The sequence below is a fragment of the Mycotypha africana genome (assembly GCF_025528875.1).
Source record: "Mycotypha africana strain NRRL 2978 chromosome Unknown BDF20scaffold_1, whole genome shotgun sequence".
Taxonomy (NCBI): Eukaryota; Fungi; Mucoromycota; class Mucoromycetes; order Mucorales; family Mycotyphaceae; genus Mycotypha; species Mycotypha africana.
In genome coordinates, this window is record NW_026515725.1 from 1,506,246 (window position 1) to 1,527,493 (window position 21,248).

At 39.6% G+C, this 21,248-nt stretch overlaps 7 protein-coding genes across 7 annotated transcripts; 3 read left to right on the forward strand and 4 right to left on the reverse strand.

The window, feature by feature from the left end:
* Nucleotides 1–125: 125 nt before the first annotated feature.
* On the forward strand, nt 126–1,082 carry BDF20DRAFT_812828 (uncharacterized protein; the record flags this gene model as incomplete). Its single annotated transcript, XM_053076831.1, has 2 exons — nt 126–563; nt 624–1,082. Coding segments are annotated over 2 exons (897 nt in total), but the record flags the coding sequence as incomplete, so codon positions are not given.
* Nucleotides 1,083–1,162: 80 nt separating this feature from the next.
* BDF20DRAFT_805052 (uncharacterized protein) lies at nt 1,163–1,750 on the forward strand (the record flags this gene model as incomplete). The annotated part of the gene is made up of 1 exon (XM_053076485.1): nt 1,163–1,750. A coding segment is annotated over one exon (588 nt), but the record flags the coding sequence as incomplete, so codon positions are not given.
* Nucleotides 1,751–3,750: 2,000 nt separating this feature from the next.
* Nucleotides 3,751–5,439, forward strand: BDF20DRAFT_844036 (kinase-like domain-containing protein). Its single transcript, XM_053079593.1, has 2 exons — nt 3,751–4,771; nt 4,863–5,439. The coding sequence occupies exons 1-2, from the start codon at nt 3,878–3,880 to the stop codon at nt 5,376–5,378; spliced, it is 1,410 nt and encodes a 469-aa protein (XP_052940579.1). The 5' UTR covers nt 3,751–3,877; the 3' UTR covers nt 5,379–5,439.
* Nucleotides 5,440–6,634: 1,195 nt separating this feature from the next.
* Nucleotides 6,635–7,995, reverse strand: BDF20DRAFT_844038 (uncharacterized protein). The gene is made up of 3 exons (XM_053079594.1): nt 7,170–7,995; nt 6,910–7,077; nt 6,635–6,840 (listed from the first exon to the last, which is right to left on the reverse strand). Exons 1-3 carry the CDS (start codon nt 7,928–7,930, stop codon nt 6,735–6,737), a joined length of 1,035 nt encoding a protein of 344 aa, XP_052940580.1. The 5' UTR covers nt 7,931–7,995; the 3' UTR covers nt 6,635–6,734.
* An 899-nt stretch (nt 7,996–8,894) lies between these two features.
* BDF20DRAFT_35760 (uncharacterized protein) lies at nt 8,895–9,688 on the reverse strand. Its single transcript, XM_053075273.1, has 4 exons — nt 9,398–9,688; nt 9,249–9,332; nt 9,124–9,179; nt 8,895–8,979 (listed from the first exon to the last, which is right to left on the reverse strand). Exons 1-4 carry the CDS (start codon nt 9,519–9,521, stop codon nt 8,974–8,976), a joined length of 270 nt encoding a protein of 89 aa, XP_052940581.1. The 5' UTR covers nt 9,522–9,688; the 3' UTR covers nt 8,895–8,973.
* Nucleotides 9,689–16,550: 6,862 nt separating this feature from the next.
* Nucleotides 16,551–17,566, reverse strand: BDF20DRAFT_844069 (uncharacterized protein). The gene is made up of 2 exons (XM_053079595.1): nt 16,832–17,566; nt 16,551–16,768 (listed from the first exon to the last, which is right to left on the reverse strand). Exons 1-2 carry the CDS (start codon nt 17,212–17,214, stop codon nt 16,756–16,758), a joined length of 396 nt encoding a protein of 131 aa, XP_052940582.1. The 5' UTR covers nt 17,215–17,566; the 3' UTR covers nt 16,551–16,755.
* Nucleotides 17,546–18,109, reverse strand: BDF20DRAFT_831373 (uncharacterized protein; the record flags this gene model as incomplete). Its single annotated transcript, XM_053078442.1, has 2 exons — nt 17,546–17,994; nt 18,052–18,109. The coding sequence occupies 2 exons, from the start codon at nt 18,107–18,109 to the stop codon at nt 17,546–17,548; spliced, it is 507 nt and encodes a 168-aa protein (XP_052940583.1).
* Between the last annotated feature and the right edge of the window lie 3,139 nt (nt 18,110–21,248).

The window sequence follows — 21,248 nt, forward strand, 5'->3', positions numbered from 1 at the left end:
CAAAGTGCCTCAGCTGTGGACAAGATGGCCATACCACTGCTCGTTCGCCGCAATGCCTCAAACACACGCCTTCAAAAGAAGAACTCATTTCATCTGTTCTTGGTGATGATGCTACTGTATTCACAAGAAAGCTTCCCATCGACAGTGCGGTGTTACCAACCTTCCGCGAGAAATTCAGAGAAAGAGTCATTTCGTGCTGCAATGACATTAGGGCTATTGTGTTTCGTTCGCAACTATTTGTTAACGCTTATCTCATCCATAATAAGAAAGACACACCAAAAGAAATTTTCACCCAACAGTTCTGGTATTCGGTTGGACAACTTGTAACAGGTAAAACAGTAACCAACAAGAAAGCAATAAATGATTCCATGAAAAACTTCTATAAGCAGTTCAAAGAGAAGCATCCAGCTGTCGAAGTAAGATATAGCTTCACCAAAGGCTATAGCCAATGCTTGACAGAAGCTTGTAAAGAGCTCAGTACCACATATACAAACAGCATTGTTGAGCTTTTTGAGCAGCGAATGCTCAAATATCTATACTATACCTTGCAGAATATGTTCCCGGTAAGGAATAACTTTACATTAAACCAAACAGCAGCAAACTCAATATTCTTTTCTCTTTAGAGCATGGTAAAGCGCGATGTTGACGAAATCGCAACAAAATACTGCTATCAAGTGATTTGCAAAGGCGAACCCGAATGGCCTGATAAAGTCAAGTTAAGCAGTGATGACAAATTAAGAATAGATAATTTGCGCAAGAACTTTGCAGACCTTGTGGAGGAAAAGGTTACACTTTTATCATTGGCGGCCGATCCTGTCAAATTTGTCAAGCCCTTGTGGTTTATCCAAGACTACTACGAAGAAGAGCATTCTAATCATCTTGCCTACGATGTTCGTAGGTTACCATTACCTCATCGCTTCTTCCCTTTTCCAACACCCTCAGTATCATGGCGCTTCATTACCATCAGCATAAACGCCCTTGCTCCTTTTTTATTTCCTGGAAGACTTGTAAAGGGCTATTGGAATCAACTTGAACAATTTTGTAAAGTGTTCAACTTCAAAAAGTTAGGCTTCAGAAGGTAAAGTAAATAGCACTCTGCTAAAAGACTCTGTTCTCAAGATTATTCTTTCACTTATATCATAGTATTGCTGAGTTAAAGACAAACACAAGTATGCTCTTCAGGAATCTCATTCGATCTGATGGCTTCACTGTAGACTTCCTATTTAGTCGTAAGAAGAAACCAAGAGAAGACGCCATCATTGATCATCATGACTTGACGTTGGAAGACTTCTCCTATGAAGAAATCACGACAAACTACAGACCCACATTTGTTGATCCTGGCCGAAAGACCGTATTTACAGCAGCAATCGGGTTAGAAACAAACAGACATGAGATACGGCGCTGCTCGACAAAAGAATATTATCACATGACGGGTAGTACTCGTGTCAATGCAGAATTAGAAAGGAAAAAGGCCGGTTGTATGATAAAAGCGATAGAAAGCAATATACCAAGTAGTAAAACAGGCTCGCCTGAACAGTATAAGAGATATATTATTTACATACTACAACATTTAGAGATCCTGTTCTCATTCTATGGGCCAGGTATGGGTGAAACAAGGTTCCGTCTGCATCAAGGCAGACAGCGTGCTGCAGACATGATGGTGAACATGCTTGTCGATGGAGGGATCAAATACGACAAAGAATTACGGAAGAAAAGAAAGGAAGAACAGATGAAATGGCCAAAGAAGAAGGGCAAAATTAAGCATAAAAAAAGAAGAAAGAAGACGAAACAGAAAGTGAAAGTAAAACAGGAAGAAGAGAATGAGAAGGAGATCCGGGAAGAAGAAGAGACAAAGAGCGATAACCACGTTCGGTAAGTCTGTAGCGATTAATTGTCCACTGAATTTGTGTATACTCAATCTACTGTCTTCCTTCAACAGACGATGGGTCCCTGAGAAATTCAGGCTGAGTGATCGCAAAAAAGTTCCTCTGGTTGTATTTGGTGACGGCATGTTCAATAAATCCGCCGTTCATCTAAAAGGCCCTAGAACTGGTGTCGTTGGTGTTTTGTGGCGTGCATTGAAGCGAAGAGAGGCTGCTGGTGATCTCCTTGCCGTGACAATTGATGAATACTTGACATCACGCATATGCAATTGTTGTCGCTCAGACACATTGAAAGCATTAGACACCGTGCGTGGCTGTAGTATCCTTGTTTGCAAAACCTGTAAGATACTATGGAACCGCGATGTCAATGCAGCAAAAAACATGATGGCCATCAGCATTTCGGTATGGAAAGACAAGGAACGTCCTACGGAGTTCAGCCGGAAGACAACTTCTTAGTCTTTTGATTTTTATTATCGCCAGAACGAAACTGGCTTGATATTTACAGGTAAACGTCTCCATTTTAGTGTAGTTCGATCTTCAAACTCTAACTCAATCGTCTCAAAATCTTGGTCATTCCATCCAGTTATTTTTAAGCTGCGTCTAAACCCGCAGTTAAAAAACTGTAGACTACGTAGATGATGATAGCAACGCAATTCGACTGCAAACTTGACTGTTAGTTTCGACAGGATTAAAGTACAGAACCGCACCGAATCGAAATTCCAAAACAATTTTCAGGCGCCCAAGCCTAAGTTGCTTCTCAATTTTAACCTTCATACACGTAATTACGCTTGAGTAGTTACATAGATTATTCACCTATAATAAATATACATTATCAGTTGAAGTCGAAATGTATGCTTACATTAGTGTAAATAGATTTACTGGTGTACTGTATCATTAGACTTAATAGCATATGTTTATGTAACTAGTTAATGAAAACTTTTCCTCATCAGTTTTATATAGCAAAGTTAATAAACGGGTTTTAAAAACACAACTCTGAATGTTCCATCCAACCTTTTTGATGATACTATCCATTTAACAATACTCATAATTAAATTGTATTTGGACCTTTGGTTTGGATAGCTTCAGATAATTTGCTGTAGTCTAAATGAGAACGTTGACACGGTATCAGATAAGAGTATGATTTGATTCAGAACTCATTTGATAGATCTAGCCCAAGGCCATGCTGACCGTTTTAAATAAAGATTCAACCTATATCACGTTTAATGGAAATGTAGAAGAAAGAATACATTCCTCGTTCAAGTACACGGCTAATGGTAATAATGTAAGTAGAATATACACACTTACTCAACGACCATAATGTGTAACTGAACCCGCTCGACATTTGCTATTTAGAGATAAGAAAAAAGTTGATGGATACACACTATTACGCAGGCTAATTTTAATGAAGAAACTGATAAAGTCAAGTATAAATTTCAAGCAGAGGAAGAAGTCGTACCAAGAAAACATAATTATCTTGTGGATTTTCAACCTCACATACGCTTCTTTCAGTGCCGGTTAACAACAACTGTTTCGAGCAAGGCGTTTTCGTCATTATCATCATTTCTTAATAGCGTGGAACAGCGTTTTCATCAAACAGCGGGAAAATTACAGAACAAAATTAGTGGTTTTGCCTGGCAGTAATAATCATGGATTTCAGGGTAAGGTAATCACGATTGTAGTAGATCCCCGCGAATAGAATGAAGCGTTTAAGAGCCATCACATGAATTTCATGCAAAATTAGAGGTTATGGAAAAATAATGGAGCACTTTCTGCTCTGAAACATAAAAATGATGGAAGCAATGTTAATGAATATCTCGATTTATATCGTGCAGAAATCGATTCATATCGATTTAGCATCGTGCAAGCTGTCATATCTTCAGCCTTTTAAACCCTTTCTTTCGAAACAGTACTTTTGCTACTTTTCTTTTGAATCATGCAATGAATAATTTTTTCTTCTCTTCTATTATTGCATTACATTCGATTTATTTTCTTCAATGAATGAATCGCTTTGCAACCAATATTTTCTCCAACAATATGAATTAAAAGATCATATTGGCTACGGTGGATATAGCTTTGTTATGTCTGCATTACAGCGCACTACAGGCCGCGAAGTGGCTGTCAAATTCATCTACAAACACAAGTTATCAAAGCAGCAATTGGTATTCCTTCCAGCAATACCAACAACGACGGCTGCTACAGCTACTATCACTGAAGAGAGGGGAAATTATATACCCAAAGAGATAGCTATTTTAATGCGCATTAAGCATCACCCTACTGTTATTGACTATGTTGATTATTTCGAAGATCAACGCTATTATTATCTAGTTATGGAGTTGTTTGGCACAGAATGGGGCCTCTGCGACAAAAAGATTGATGCTTTTAATGATTGCATCAAGGGGACGGGTGATTATACAAATTCCAGTGACAGCCACGCTACTGGTATAGAAGGAGAGACAAATTCAATAAATTATTTCAGTGATTGTAGGGCCTCCAGCAGTAGTGTCGAGTCCTCATCGCCTGTTACGCCTATGGCTTCTACACTTACCATTTTACAAAATACATCGTTAGCCATGACAAGTAAGGAATATGCTTTTATCGAACACCAAACAAGCAAGCATCGTCGTCATAGAAGAAGAAGCTCTAGTGATTTATTTGAATGTATTGAGGCACTACTAAAGCACAAACACTTACAAGAACAGAAGAAGAAACATTTTCAAGAAAGAAAGCGCATCAACAACAATTGTAGTGAATCTAATGTCGTATTCTCGGAAGCACAAATTAAAACCATCTTCAGGCAGATTATTCAATGCGCATATGATTTGAGCAAGATCGGAATTTATCATCGTGATATCAAAGATGAAAATATAGTCATTGACTCTAGTTTTAAGGTAAAATTACAGATTGAAGCAATTTGAAATTTAAGGAATCATAACAACTAGCGTATCAAGATTTTCGAATATTAATTTCGTATGATGTTAGGTCAAATTAATTGATTTTGGAGCAGCTATTCAAATACCAATCGTACAAACTTCCCATGGGAATACTTCTTCAGGTCGTCATCATCACCGCAGTAGTATCAGTAGCCGTTCCGGCATTACAAGTAATGCAACGACCTTAAATACGGCACAAAAATTTTCAAGATACAAAGTAACCAAATTTTTAGGAACAGTTACTTTTGCTTCACCAGAAATCTTGCTAGGACTTGATTACAAGCCAGAGCCAGCTGAAGTGTGGTCTTTAGGTGTACTGTTATATACTCTTTTGTTTGGCCAGCCACCGTTTTATAGCTCTGATCAAGTGATGAAGGGCCAATGGCTTATCCCTGGGTCGAGTGTGCCCTTAACGACCTTGGGAAATGATACTGCTGAAGCCACTATTACCCAACTTTCAGAAAATTGCCTACATTTGCTTAAAGGATTGCTTAGGCACCATCCCGAACAGAGACTTAGCCTTGAAGAAATATTAAACCATCCTTGGTTAGCAGAAGCAGTTTAGTCTCATAAAGTATCACCATAGTTGAAGGATAATATGTACTACCTTCTTCATTTCTTACGTGTTCAATAAAACACTTTTGATATTTCTTCGTACATGAGCCAACAAGTATTTTATTTCATTTGAAACGACGTACCCATGAACGCATGCAATAGATGGGGCTTTTGAATGCTTTAAAAATTAACAACGCTACGCGAAGGCTTACGATTTGCAATTGACTGTTATAATATCTTTCTTGGTATGTTTATAAAATGTTATGAAATAGAGTCTCTAAGACTTATTTTCTTAAGGAAGGTGACTATTCCGATTCCACAAACACCGGTGCTCATCTATTTATTCGTGTCCTCAATATCCGTAAATTGATATCATGTTACATGCCTACAGCCGTTTTAAGAATGCACGTATGATTCGTCACGGCATGACGATGTTCAGCAAACACATTCTCAGACAGTTTACGCAAATTAATGAGTTATTTGAATTAATACGATAAGAATGCAGCAACCCCATGCACTTTATCGCTAATTGAACCACTAAGTAGCACAGCGCAGATATCATCATGTAAATGAGACACCATGAGAATCAAAGAACCTGAGGGATGAGGCAGGCGAAAGAAGAAACACGTCAGCCATGATTTAAGATAAGGCACCAAGCACGTATCAAAAATGCAATTCACCCCTCATCGCGTGGAGATATTACTTTACTGTTCACTGGTTCTGTTGCCTTCTATTGGCAATCCTTTCGGTTAGTAGTGCTGTCTATATTTATACTTTTCTTTTTTTTTGTTTTTTTGTTGTTGTTGTTGTTAAGATCGATTCTCTGCATCTTTCTTTGGATTAGTAATTAATAAAAACCCATGCTCCAAAGTAGGTTCGAAGCAGAATTTTATTCTAAAATGCGGAAATATCGTTCTGACTAAAAGGGCTTCAACAAATTTTTAATGATTTTCGATGAATATCAGGAATAGTTATGGTTGGGTTTTAGTTTTCATGCTGTCGATAAAGGAGCTTTTCGTTTCTTCTCTAATATTTGGTCAATTGTATTATAATATAATACTTCCTCTCGTAACAATAATAATAAACGTTGCAATTAAGTTACCATAATCACCAAGCTTTACTTCTCAACTTATCGTAACTAGTGTATTACACATGCAAATTTTGGGCTATTCACAACAAAGTTCAACACGTTAAATAGCTTGAATAAAGTCTACAATGGACCTTACAATATTTTATCTATTTAGAGAAACCAATTTCATTTTATTGTAAAGAGAAGAACTTATATCGTTTGTTTCATTTATATAAGCTGAATTGTTTATTTAGTAGAAGAATAAAATAGTAAGTTGTATCGATGCATTTATGTTGGTTACTGAAGGGTATGTCTTTTGTTGCCATATTTTCTTGGTGGCTCCATATAATCACTAGGATGAAGGAACATGCAACGTTCTTTAAATGTGCATTCTTCGCCCATTCTATAAAGAAAAGATGATCAATAAGTATGTCTCGAACAGAGACTTTTCCTTTCAATTTCAATGGCTTACCGGCATTCTTTAATAGGATGCGCGTATTTACAATTATTGTTGGTACAAAATGGCCAATGAGTACAACGTGATTTCCAAACAGGAGGATGAGACTGTGCTTGTCTATCAATACGATCGGCAATTGACCATTGCTTTTTGGAAGAACTGTGGAAGCGTTTGACGTGAGGACTATGAAACAAACAACAAAAATGAATAAGGAAGAGGAAGAGGGAACGGTTAAAAATACTGAGCAAAGAGTTATAGAGCATTCAAATACTTACTTGTTATCAGGTCCAGGGTGAATGAATTTACAGTTTCGGTTGGTACAGTTAGGATAATAAATACATTCGGAATCATAGCCAGTACTGAAAGGTCCTTCATTTGCGCTTTCATTGAGGAACTCTGGTGTCGGCCGAGTATACCTCAAGTATGCTGGATCATGGAATAGTTCAGTCCAAGACTCCTTGAAAAATAGGGGTCCATGAGGTTTTGATACTTTACTGTTCTTGTTACTGGTATAATTGCTACCAGTAGTTTGTAAGTCTTTGTCGACACTGGAGCGATGCTTATGTTTGTGGCTAGCAATATCACCAGAAACATTTAGACCTCTTGTAGACTGAAGTCTTTGTTTGTGCTCAGAGGAATGGAGGGGTGTACTGGCGGTAGGAGTAGGTGTGGAGAAATCATCAATAACGGTAGACTTATCTGATGATACATTGCTACTCGTGGATGTACTTGATAAAGGTGTGGTGGGAGGATGTACCTTGCTATCGTTTTTGTTTTCGTCTTTCGTTGTGCCTGCTTGTCGTTGTGCACAAGTGAACAGCTGAGTTGCAGTGGTAGCTTCGAAGTTAGCCAAGGAAGAAGTCTCGCTTTTCATTGCACTGACTGAAGTTGCAGGGGGAGCCTTAGTAATTAGAGACTGGTCTTCTTTTACCTCAGTTTCTTTCTCTAAGATGGGCATTAAACCGTTGATATATTCCTTTGCAACAGATAATGAATAGGCAGCGGTAGCCTCGAATTTAACCAAAGAAGATGCCATATCCGTTGTTTCATCAGTTGAAGTCACAGTGAGAGCCCTAGTTTTTTCTTTCTCTTCTTTTACCTCAGTTTCTTTCTCTAAGATGGGCATTAAACCGTTGATATATTCCTTTGCAACAGATAATGAATAGGCAGCGGTAGCCTCGAATTCAACCAAAGAAGATGCCATATCCGTTGTTTCATCAGTTGAAGTCACAGTGAGAGCCCTAGTTTTTTCTTTCTCTTCTTGTACCTCGATATTCCTTTCCGTGATGGGCATTAAACCGTTGATATATTCCTTTGCAACAGATAATGAATAGGCAGCGGTAGCCTCAAATTCAACCAAAGAAGATGCCATATCCGTTGTTTCATCAGTTGAAGTCACAGTGACAGCCCTAGTTTTTTCTTTCTTTTCTTGTACCTCGATATTCCTTTCCGTGATGGGCATTAAACCGTTGATATATTCCTTTGCAACAGATAATGAATAGGCAGCGGTAGCCTCGAATTCAACCAAAGAAGATGCCATATCCGTTGTTTCATCAGTTGAAGTCACAGTGAGAGCCCTAGCTTTTTCTTTCTCTTCTTGTACCTCGATATTCCTTTCCGTGATGGGCATTAAACCGTTGACATATTCCTTTGCAACAGATAATGAAAAAGCAGTAGAAGCTTCATATGCAGCAAGGAATGGCTGACAATGAGAAATTGATGAATCGGCAATATACTTTCTACCTTCAAGAAAAGCGTGTGCGGTAGTAGCATTGTAATCTGCAAGAAATTTTCTACGAGGTCTGGGCAAATTAGTGATAAATATCTTGGCTTCCATTGTTGCACGAGCTGTAGTAGCTTCAAAAGCGGCAAGAAATGGCTCATTATCTATCTTATCAGTTGATTCTTGTTCCTTCTTGTTAATATTCTTGGAATATTTACTAGTGAGTTCGGAATTATCTGATGTACTCAAAATGTCTTCAAGAAAAGATAAGCCGTTCTGAAGGGTGTCCGTTGAATTTATACCAGCTTTGTTTTCTGCTTTGAGAGAATCCCCTGCAGCCGCTGAACTGATAAGCCTTAAACCTGACGCATCCTTGTTTTTTAAGGAGTCGTCTTCGTTAACCTCTCTCTATGGTTACCATTAGGAATATAAATAAGCTTTCCTTTATTGCTATGTTATTCTTATTCAATCCTTACCTTTTTCAAATCATTGACCGGTGTACATACATTTTCTTGCGACAATTGATTATTTGTAGTATTATGGTTGTCATCACACAAAGTCTCTTTATATTTTATCGTTTAATAGCAATGAGAAAGTGCATCTAGCAAAGAGTGACAATAATAACTCTTACCTTTCCTACTTTCGGTATTATTTGTACCAATCATAACAATATTAGCCATTTTCGCATAAAAGTTTCTCCAATAACTTTGATAATCTAAGAATAATCTATTAGCTAAAAAACTTGATGCGAACAAACACACTCTTTTTTTCTTCCTTTACCAAAATGGAACAAGAACAAACCAAATGATCCTTCCATCAACCAGCCTATGACATCCAGAACACGAGCCGCAAACAATAACGGCAATAGTAGGAAAGATACCTCCCACTTTTTTAACTTATTCATTACTTTTTTTTTATGACAAATATGAATTTAAAGACTATTGTCTGGTGATCGCAGAGATGAACGTATATAGGAGAAGTAAGAAAAAAAAATGAGAAAGAGAAAAGAAATAACTTACTGCAGCTTGAAACAAATACGAACAATTCAAAAAGAAAATTTTCAAGCGCGTTGTAAGAAGAAAAAGAAAAAATTTGCATCCCGGTAATCCTTCCTATTGGCTGTGTTTTTCGCTCTCGCTCACTTGGTGACAGGAAAGGTGACAATAAACAAAAAAGATTATCACTCTATAATCTGTCCACATGAATGACAAGTATTACATGAGCCTCTATAAGCCAAAATGAGAGTAAGGGCAGCTTATTTCTGCAGCAATGAGGAAGATTCTATATCGCGAATGGAACTGCGCCCCATATCGCTTTATCAATCATGTGCAAACGATTCTGTTGCTTATACAGATGTTACTAAGCTTAAACAAACATACTGCTTTTCATCTTTGAATAATTAAATATGCTTGTTTACTAATCAGCGTCAATTTGAGTATTTTTTTCGCATAAAAAGGTAAGCATGAAAGAAAAAGGATGATTCAACTTTCCTTCATAAGCCTCATTCATGTAGGTTCTTAAATTTTGGGTTGTTTGTATGCATAGCCATTCTAATGAAACTCAGGATGAGCAGACTGTAAGGGTTTGTTATAACACTTTTAAGCTACAGACATAGAGTGATGCTCTATGTTTACGTATTATTTCGGTCACATTTTGATTATAATATCAATCTCCATTTTTTGCCATGAGAAACAGATTCATGTAGTCATCTACTCTTTCTCAAACGACCATGCGTGCTTCTTTGAATGCATTACTTTATAGAACTACGCTGGTCTCCGTTTGATACTCAAGAGATTATCTATCTATCGCACATTTTAATATAGTCACCAAAAATTTTACACATCTATAATTTTAAGCCGTTGAGAAGTTCATAGTTGCTTTATCTTTTCGTTTCCAATTGTAGCTTAATAAAGGTTTCATATTTCGATAGTATAGACTGATTCATCATGTGTAATTTAAATGAGTTTGCGATTAAGAAGATCTATAGTACAATGCTTGCTAATCCGCAACCCATTTCCGTGTTTGTTTGTGCAGTTCGACTTTAATTTTAACTTAAATCGGTGATGGGCCAGATGATGGTCCCTCGACTGAGTTATAACCAAACTTTTTGATTTACAGAAACTCAGGTACGAGTCAATGAAACTCATGGCTCCCCATTTTTTGCAATACAGTTGCGGTCAGCAAGTTTAGATGGCTTTTACTGATTTCTGATCACTGTCAATGTATATTTTGGAAGGACAAACTGTACTAATGAAACTTTTTCCAGATAACTCCAAATTCGGATATTAATAGATGTTTATTTTGTATTAAAAGCCTTATCGAATCGGCATTGTTCAAAGACTACATATATTGAAGGTCAGGGCATCGCTCTATAACGATTAAACTGTACAGTAGCAATTAAGTATGTCTTTTCTTCTTATCAAGCCATCTTGTATCTTAGGAGTTCTGCTAGAAAAATCTCTTTAAAATATCCAAATCCATAAATAGAAGTGATTTTTCCACTTGGTTTTTGTTTTCTTCAGGAAATTACTATCAGATAAAATAAGATAACTTATTCTCTTTTCCTTTTATTCTGTATATACACTACATACATTACATTCGATCTGAAGTTTAGTTCTGTCTTCGGGACTTTCAACCAAAAACTTCCATGTATTTTCCTGGGACATCAGTCAAAGGCATACAAACATACACATTAGGTTGCTGGTCGTGGACTCCTCGTATCATATGTTGTTCAGTATATTTATTCCTGACTACTTGAATGTCAAATATAAAAAAAGAATGATTACAAGATAATAGGCTGTGATCATCTTTTACAATAACTGTTCACTCAACTCAAACACCACGCGCGAATATCATTTTCCTAATCAATACTATTTTCCTGCAAGCAGTGCTATATAATGGTTAGCACAGGAAAATAGGTTAGTTGCATGATCGCTAGATCAAGCCATGGATCCATTTACAAATCCACCCGCTCCGGGTAGATGTGTAGACTCCTCAAGGGAGTATTCTATTCTTTTACGGTTCAGAAGACGTACATCTTCTTTGAGTAGAATAACTCAGCTGTTAGTTTCTAGGTTTCGCAATATGAAGAAGATATTTAAATTTTTGCAGTAGATATTTTTCTTCTCTTTGAACTCAACTTGATTCAAAATAAAGACCTACTAGTTTGATCTCGTTAAGCTTTTTATTGTTTCAACTAAGTGATATTTTACTCCACAAGTCGTCAAATACCACACCTTCATCAATATCAGAAGCTTCGATGCCTTTATGCATCAGCGAAACACGTTTAGACGCCGTGACCACTTGGGCATAGGAGCGTTTAGAATGATTTTTGGGCTTGGAGGCCGAGTTGGACTCCGTTGACCTAGAAAAGTGCTGGGAGTTGGGAAGAGCCATGGTCAGCAGATAATAGTTTAGGAGTAGAGCCCTCCCAACTGTCCAAATTCAGAGAATAGTCCTAAAGAAATTTTCAAAAAATCCAAATTTATTATCAAAGAGTCTGAAGCTGAAGCGGAAATACTGTAGATCAAATATCTCTTACAGTCGAATCTTTGTACTGCTCTCTATGCCGCATTAGATCAAGTCTGTGGACGGGTCACTCAACCACATCTCATAAACTTGGAATCCTTCTGGACCGTCGAAATGCAACAAACGTTTGATCAAAGAGAATACTATTATCGGAAATGGCGCCGGGCTACTGGACTGAACAAACTTGACTACTGGATCAAACATCAGCAAGCCAAGGCCAAACTTCGTCGTCTCTATCGAAGTCCTCGACAGGAAACATGGCAACAGTTTTGTTATCAGATGAGTCATGAAGAGTATACCAAAGCAATTGCACGTTTTAGTAAAATCCGTAAGAAGCGAAATCTAACCCCTTCGTTCTCTTCCCCAGAAGGTCCACAAGCTGCAGCTGATCTCATGGCGTCTCATATGCAAGGCACGTATTCGGGTCAATATCCTCCATCACCGTATCAACGCCAATTACCACCAATTGACCCCACGCAAGCGTTCACTTTAAACGAGTTCTTCATATCTGAGGATACCATTGTGAATGCGATCAAAAGCCTCCCCCGTAAGAAAGCTCCCGGGGTGGATGATATCAAAATCGAAATGCTGCAACCAGTCAGCGACCGAATAGCGCCCTTTCTATTAAATATCTTCCAATTAACCTGGAAATGGTCCTATACGCCTAAGTCATGGCGCATTGCCCAAACGATTCCGATTTATAAGAAAGGCCCCCCAACCGATCCAGGTAACTACCGTCCAATTAGTCTTACATCTATTTTTCGCAAAATTTTAGAGCGATGCATCCAAGATTACCTTTTGGCCAATAGTCCCCCACTCGATATTGCGCAGGGTGGATTCCGTATTGCCCGTAGCTCCTTAGATCAAGCTCTTTGTTTAGCGGAAATCTGCAATATTTTGAAACGCCAGCACAAGATCGAACCAGTTCTAGCTTTCCTCGATATCAAATCAGCGTACGATACGGTTGACCGTAACGTCATATGGACAGTGCTTCGTCCCCATATTCCAGTACCGCTCCTTGCCCTACTTCAAAACATGTTTGACGATGTCAGCATTGAAGTCCTCCAGAGCAATGCCAAGTCAGAACCTTTCAGCCCTACTACTGGTGTCCTTCAAGGATCCATACTATCTCCTATACTCTATTCATATTACATTAACGAACTACCTACACTGCTCCGTCCAAGCCCACTGGATCTTTCCTTGCCTGTTCCGGAATTGATTCTAAATATCAACTGTTTACTATATGCCGACGATGTCGTCTTGATTACTGATAAAGATCATCTTCAGACCCTGTTGCAACAATGTGAAGCTCATAGTCTTCGGCTAGGCTATCGCTGGCATCCGAATAAATGTGTTATACTAGACAGATCAACGCACCCTATAGATTACCAGCTTTATGGAGTTCCTCTACAACGTCAGCTCACTTTTCCGTATCTAGGGATATCTTTTCAACCAGGTGGTAGTATAGATATAAATGAACTAGCACGTACTAACACATTTAAGGCCCTTACTACGATGAACCAATTAGCAGCAATCGGTGTCAATCCTGGTGGATTCGAAAAACTGCTCTCACTACGGTTATATGCCCAATTAGTCCGCGCAAAGATGGAATACGGACTGGCTATTAGCCCCCTAACCGCGAAGCAATATAAACAATTCGAAGATACCCAGAACAAGTGTATTCGACGAATCTTTGGTGGATCCAGTAGATCGTCTGCCCGACTTATGCTCCACCTTGCCAATCTGCCCACCATGAAAGAACGCTCCTTCGTCCTACAAGCTAAGTTCCTATTACGTTCTACCTCACTGCCTACTGATACTTTAATCTCGATACTACTCCCATATATAGGCCAGCAACAAAGTAAATCGTTATATTGCAAGCTTGCTCGTTCTCCGATCTGGCAAGATTACACTTCTTCTCCGCTCAATCAACGATCTGAATCAGCTGCTCTGCGACGCTGTATTGCTAACTTCCGCACTAGCCTCCTTCACATCCAACAATCGAACAGCCTCAACTCCAAACTGATCTCTCAATGCCGTTCTCGATTAATGATCGACCCGATCCTTTATCTTCCTATGTCAACTAATGAACGCAGTCGATGTATCCGATGGCGTTTGGGTTGGCTTCCTGGAGGCCACCGAACCTATTGCCTTAAACATCCCTCGTCATTACTTACAAAGTTCCACGCTATCTCCTGTTTAAACATGCACCACCGCCTACGACTCCCCACATCAGTCCGTGATCCCATATCCTATATCCTCAACCGTCTTCCTACACATCCGATCAACAACCCATCCCAAATACAACACTGGCATTTTCTATGGCCAGCACTTTGTCACATTTTGTTTGAACTCGACTACTTACACCACTCTCAAGAGCCGCCTACAACTCCTCGGTTAGGGCACTTATTGCTCGACTGGTTACCCTCTTCCCCTCCCACAATCCTTTAGTACATAATCCTTTTTACCCTTGAGCCCTAAGGGGTTTTTAGTTTATTTTAAGCCTTTGGAGCTGCCCCGGGCAATTTAGATAAGCTTAATATCTCGTGTCCATTGGGCTTTAAAAAAATTAATATTATGTAATAAAATCTCTGTTTAAACGTAGATCAAATATTCCAAAACCGTGCATATATCAACTAATGTCATGTTTACCCGCAAACACTTCAATAATATGCCTTCTATGCACCTTCGATTACCTCACAGTAAATGATCCAATATCATTTCTTCTCAACATGCTTCCAACCAGAAAAACACGTAACAAACAAAACCTTCAACGCTTCTCCACCTGGAAAATCCGTTGGCCCGCCCTATGTCAAATTTTCTTCGAACTTGACTATCTACATCATAATAAGATCCCCCCCTCCAAAAAACTCCCCCTCTTGGTAACAAGTTAGTCCAATGGCTCACTAAGGACTAATCTAGTCCTTTGATTTACCCTCTTCTCCTCTTCCCTTCTCTACTGCCTTTTTCCTTTATTGACTACCAAAAAGGTTTTTTAGCACCCTTCCCCCTTCCCCTATATTTGATCTGACCCGGGCAATTCAATCTCATAACTGCAATGACTGTGAGCTATGGCAGAGACGAGAAGGACAATTGGACAGAACAAGACTGTGGGGTTGGTGTTATCAACGTCTCTGAAAGGTTTGTGTGATGTCCTCTATGATTACCTAGGCCAAGTACATGTAATTATTCACCTAAACAACACTACATGTATTTTCCTATCTGCCCATATTTACTTACAAGGTCTCAGACATGCCTTTTCCCTAAACAAATTACTTATTTCAAAAGATATAAAAGAGACCCAAATGTTAATTCGAAATAAAGACATTCAATATCTTTTTATAGTCTCGCTACTTAATTTAGTCCACCCTAATCCTAATTGGTAAGATTTACAGTTCGTTACAGCGGACAGGAAGGTAATACTTAATATGATAAGTTTATTGAACAGATGTATAAAAAGAACAATGGGGGCAAGAAACAGATAAAAACACTGACGTGCTGAGATAATAACTACAATATTCGAGTACGTAAGGTAGAGAATACATCCTACCACGGTCTATCTATATTGCATCTAATATAGGTTATGTATAACATAGAACAAGATACAGGCCTAAGTATCATAATCACACAACAAGCATCTGAACCTGAAATTAGTGACTAGCATACGCGTCCTCAAATAATATAATTCCCATTAAACCTCACAGAGTAAATAATCCTTCTACTTCATTTGAAGAACAATAAAGACACTTAAGTTCATAGTCATCGACTTACAACAGTTATCAATCTTTAATTAAGCAAATACAACAAACACTGAGGTTGTTTTAACTACAGAGGTGGGCTATATTTGTATTTAAAGAGGTGACACCTCTCCAATGATTGTGTTCGTCTAGGAAGAAACCTCTCTAATGATTGTGTTCGCCTAGGAGGCATCATAACATAATGATTATGTGCTCATGTGGGTTTAAAATTATTTGCCAATAAAATCTTGTTTAATCTAGATCAAATACGTTGTTTAAAATTCGAGAGCTACTTGCTGACATAACATGAGAGCGATCAAATCACTCATATACCATAAATAGAAATAGTTAACCTCCGATTAGTCGAGCAGATCTCACAGAAATGCCACTTCTCAAATAACACGTTAGGAGTAGTAGTCCGTAAAATAACTATAGTTAATTTCCCAGTATAAGTTTTTTTGTACTGTTTCTTAACTTAGATATAAGATTGTTATATGAAAGAAAGCTCATATATGTCTCATCTATCTATTTAAACTATTCTAATTCCGCATATTCACTCTACCGAGCACCGAGCCGGACCTCACGTGCTTTTTTTTACGAATTGGGCTGGCAATCCTTTATATATCGCACAAAAATATCAAGCCTTCTTGGCTCAGACTAAAGTTTTTGTTTTATTAAGATTAACGCATGGCGATCTCGAGATCTTAAAACTGCAGTCTTATAAATGGACGGTGGAATTACTTGAAACTAAAAAACTAACTATAGGACTTCGTAAAAGTTAGAAAAGTGCAAGGAAAAGAAAAGAGAATCTTTGTTAAATCTTCTAATCGCTTCATGACCATGACTTCCCTTCCATCGTGCACTTTCAGGGTTTTAGCAGTGGAGGGTAAGACAGAGGGTACAATTCACAGATTAGAGATCGAACGGCTCATGAAAGTCATCGAGTAAGTCGATAGATGGGACAGCAGGAGGATTTAAGTGAAGCCAGACAGCGCCAGGATCGGGATCAGTTGAGTGATCCCCTTCAGGATTACAAAATGTGTCATAGGTCCACAATAATCGGCAGAGGGTAACCCAATAGGAGGGACATGTGGCGGAAGCTGAGGTGGGAAGGTCATTTAGGGGGTGGTCGACACGAGTGAGGTTAGTTTCCATTGGTGCAAGTGGAAGGTTGAGCCATGTGTCAAAAGAGATCTTGGGACAATCTGTTGTGAGATGACGACGGGAGGTATGATCAAGCCCACATGGGCAAGATTTGGGTTTACCAGGAAGCCATCCCATACGCCAACGAACGAGACGGCTGCGATCAGAACGAGAAGCTGGTAGGTACATAATAGGGTCTACCCAAAGCAGGACGGCATGCTTTAATTAACTTTTTGTCAGTTGATTGAAGAAAGGCATGGAAACATTGTTGACGGTAATTGTGGAGCCACTTGTTGAGTTGAGCTCTGGTGTTGGAAAGTAGGGTATCAGGCATAGCCCTCATGAGAGGGAAGTTACGCAAAAGTTGCAATGAGGATGTGATTTATCCGTTGCAATAACAAAAGTATTAAACGAGCTTAAAAGATACCGTTTTATTAAATGAGAAGAGCGTTGTTATTTTATAATAATTTGTCTTAGATCATAGTGGTTATGTCTCAGTTTTCTTTAAAGAGTGGATTAGTTAAAGCATTGATGTGGATACATCAATGAGGAGACCAAAGACATTGCGCGCAGGGAAAATGATATCCAAAATACGGCCAACTTCGACACCAATGGCACGAAGATTGCTGCGGATTTGGATATAGTTATAGCGGCGGGAGCGGTGGAAGAAGAGGTATTTGAAGCCCTTAGGGCCTTCGGGGAGCAGGTTGAAGCCACGAGAGATGGCAGCCACTTTCTGTGGTGTGGGAAGACGGGGACGGCGAGGGGCGCGTGTAGCAATTTGAGCCCAGTTAATTGGGCCATCAGTGGGGTGGGGAGCGGGAGCGGGGTTACTTGGGGGTTGAGGAGGGGTAGCTGCATCGGAAGGGGGAGCAGAGGAGCGGAGTAACTGGGCGCGAAGCTGTTGGTTTTCTTCTTCCAGGGTCGTAACCTTGGACTGAAGTTCCCCATTTACTTTTTCAAGTTGAGCTAAGCGCTCGAGGAGGGCAGCATGTTGTTAAAGCTGGGCTTCAGCGGCAGTCATACGAGCATTTTGCTCAGCAAAGGCTTTTTGAATAGCAGCGAGGTCCATTGGGGCTGTCATGTTGACTTCACTGATGGTGATGGATTTTGCAATTGACGATGGCAAATTGCAAATGGTAAGATCGTGTGGGTTCTGTTGGAAACTGGAGTATATACTAGTAGATGGGGTACTAATCAGACTACTATATACTTTGCTTGCTGTTGCTTATCCTAGTTGTCGAGTATTATCGTCTTTTTACTATTGTTGTTGTTCACGTGACTTGTCAAATGTGACTGTGAATTTAAGTAAAAAGATTGTAAACCGAAAGAAAGGTGCCTTCTTGGATCAGGTTAAAGATTTTTGTTTATTGAAAATAGTATATAAAGCAGGCGATTAATTTTATCATTATTGCTATACTAGGGGGAGGAACAGGTTGAGAGCAAAAAAACTATCTATAAGGTTCAATCAAGAGTTAGAAAAAGGGGAGAGTGGGAAGGAAGGGGAAATTATTCGTACTGGTGAAAAATTAGTAATGGCTGATCGCTTGGCAGCTGTGTATTAAGGGTTGTGACAGTGCAAGTCGAAAGCAGTCCACGAAAAATTAACCATTTTCGGAAGTTGAATGGGAGGCAGCGTAATTACGCCAAAGCGCACCTGGGTCAGGGTCTTCTGGAAATTTCACATTTGGTTTAACAAGGCATTCAATATACCACAGCAGTGTCAGTAACACAGGCCAGTAATGGCAATATTGAGATGGATCTGTTGGCAGCCGGTTGAGTGCATGATCAATTGTATGAGTTGTCGGAGGGGCTTGAGGGAGAGATTCCCATAGTTCACTGGGAATAGCATCACATTCGTATTTGTCAAAATGACGACGAGATGTGTGGTCGCGATCGCAATTGCAGTCGTGTGGGGCCCCAAGAAGCCAACCTAAACGCCAGCGAATAAGTCGACTACGATCAGTACGAGTGGCAGGAAGAGTCAAAATGGGATCGATTTCTAGTTTGGCTCGGCATGCCCGTGCCAGTATATGACGAGATGACTGAGTATCACGAAATGCAGTATAAAGTTTTTGACGGTCATCGTAAAGAAAGGGGGCAGCAAAGGATGTGATGGTAGTTGCATCAGTGTATGATTTATACAGGCGATTGGCTTTGAGCTTGTTGATATATGTATCATTACCCCGAGAATGATGTAGTAACAGGACAAGAGAGTCAGCGGGGAGTGTTGGTAAACGGAGGCAATACTTACTTTGTAGAACTTCCATTCGCCATTGGATAGCAGGTATCATTGTGAGGATTTTCAATACAGTAGTAGAAGTATGTGGATTGCCACCTATGAGTAGACGAAGGCATCGATTTTGGAGCTGTTCAAGTTTATTGATATCCTTGGTATGCATCATAGTTATCGCGACACCGTATTCAAATTTAGGTCGAATAAAGGAGCAGTATAATCGGGCACTGAGAGAGAGAGAGAAGCCAGATCTATGAGCGCCCATCTTGTGTAGTGTGGCCATTGCAGCAAGGGTTGTTTTGCTACGTGAGCGGGCAAGGGCAGAGCTAGATATACCTCGCTTAGTAAAGGGGATACCAAGATAGATAACTTCATCAGCAGTAGGAAGAGCAACCCCATATAGGGTTAAAGGATTGGAGTGAGCACCAGTAGCGGTGCGGGCGGTAGGATGGTTAAGAATAACGCATTTCTGCGGGTTCCATCGGTATCCAAGTTGATGGGAATGGGTAGCAGCATCATTTAGCATTGTTTGAACCTCGGAGCGAGATCCAATGATAGCGACATCATCAGCGAATAATAAAGAATTAATAGCAATAGATTCAGAACTAGTAGGGAGTTTGACTTTGGTAGTTAAGGAGGAAGCGGAACGTCGGAATATAGGTGGTAGTGTATTTATGTAAACAGAGTAGAGTAAAGGACTAAGCACAGAACCTTGTAGGACACCGGTTTTGGGCTGGAATGTTGGTGAGTGGTGATTATCAATAAGATCAGAAATATAAACATCATCGAACAAGTGTTGTAGAAGAGTGAGTAACGGCAAGGGAATAGTTCCGTGCTGGCGAAAGGCTTTCCAAATAACGTTACGGTCAACTGTGTCGTATGCTGCTTTGATATCCAAGAGGCCGACCACTGGTAATTGAAATCGATGTGTTTGTTGATAGTCTTGTATCAGTTCATGAAGGCATACGGCCTGGTCAAGGGCACTGCGTCGTTCGCGAAACCCACCCTGGGCTACATCTAAAACAGGAGCGGATTGCTTGATAGCTGGTTGAAGAACGACTTCAAATAACTTACGGAGGACCGACGTTAATGAGATTGGTCGGTAGTTACTCGCTTGCGTAGGATCACCTTTTTTGAAAATAGGAAACACCTGTGCATGACGCCAGGAAGAAGGAACGGTACCCCAAGAGTAGCAGAGAAGAAATAGTTTAGAGAGGAGGGGGGCGATGATATTAGCGAGAGGTTGGAGCATTTCAGCTTTCAGATGGTCAATACCGGGAGCTTTTTTACGAGGTAGAAGGTTAATATAGTGAGTAATGGTAGTCGGTGAAAAGAGGGTAGTTATGTCCGTAGAGTATGGTGGAAATAAAGGAAGCTGTAAGGCCAAAGTCAATAGATGTGGGTGGGTCGTCTAGAAAGTGTCCGTCATATACGGATTCTAAATACTCAGCCATAATGGCTGTTGCGGTGAGAGGGCCATCAGGATGGTTAAAAGTGCAAGATTGGTCCCGTTTTCGTTTTTGATTTTTGATTTGGCCTTGGGCTTTCATGAAGTCTTCCTTTAGTCGCTTACAATAATCCTGCCAAGATTTCCTTTTTGCTTGGCAAACATCGTATCGAAATTGTTTTTGTGCTTTTTGGTAGGTGGTCCACCATCCAATCTTGTCGATGCCTTTGCTTCTACGCCATTTCTTATAACAATGATTGCGATATTCGGCTGTTTGTTGAAGTGCTGGTGTCCAATATTTATGCCATTCTTTGGGCCTAGCTTTTTTAGAGCCAATGACCGTATCGAGGCTGGTGTATATACTGTTGCAAAGAGAGGCGGCTAATAGATCGAAATCTGGCCTTATAGGCGGTGATGTTTGGCGCTGTAGTAGATCGAGGTTATCATTCAACATCTCCCGAAATTGTGAGGAAAGCTTATTGAATGTATCTTGATAAAGCAGAGACACTTCGAGTTCCTTCAGCTTTGACAAATTCCAGG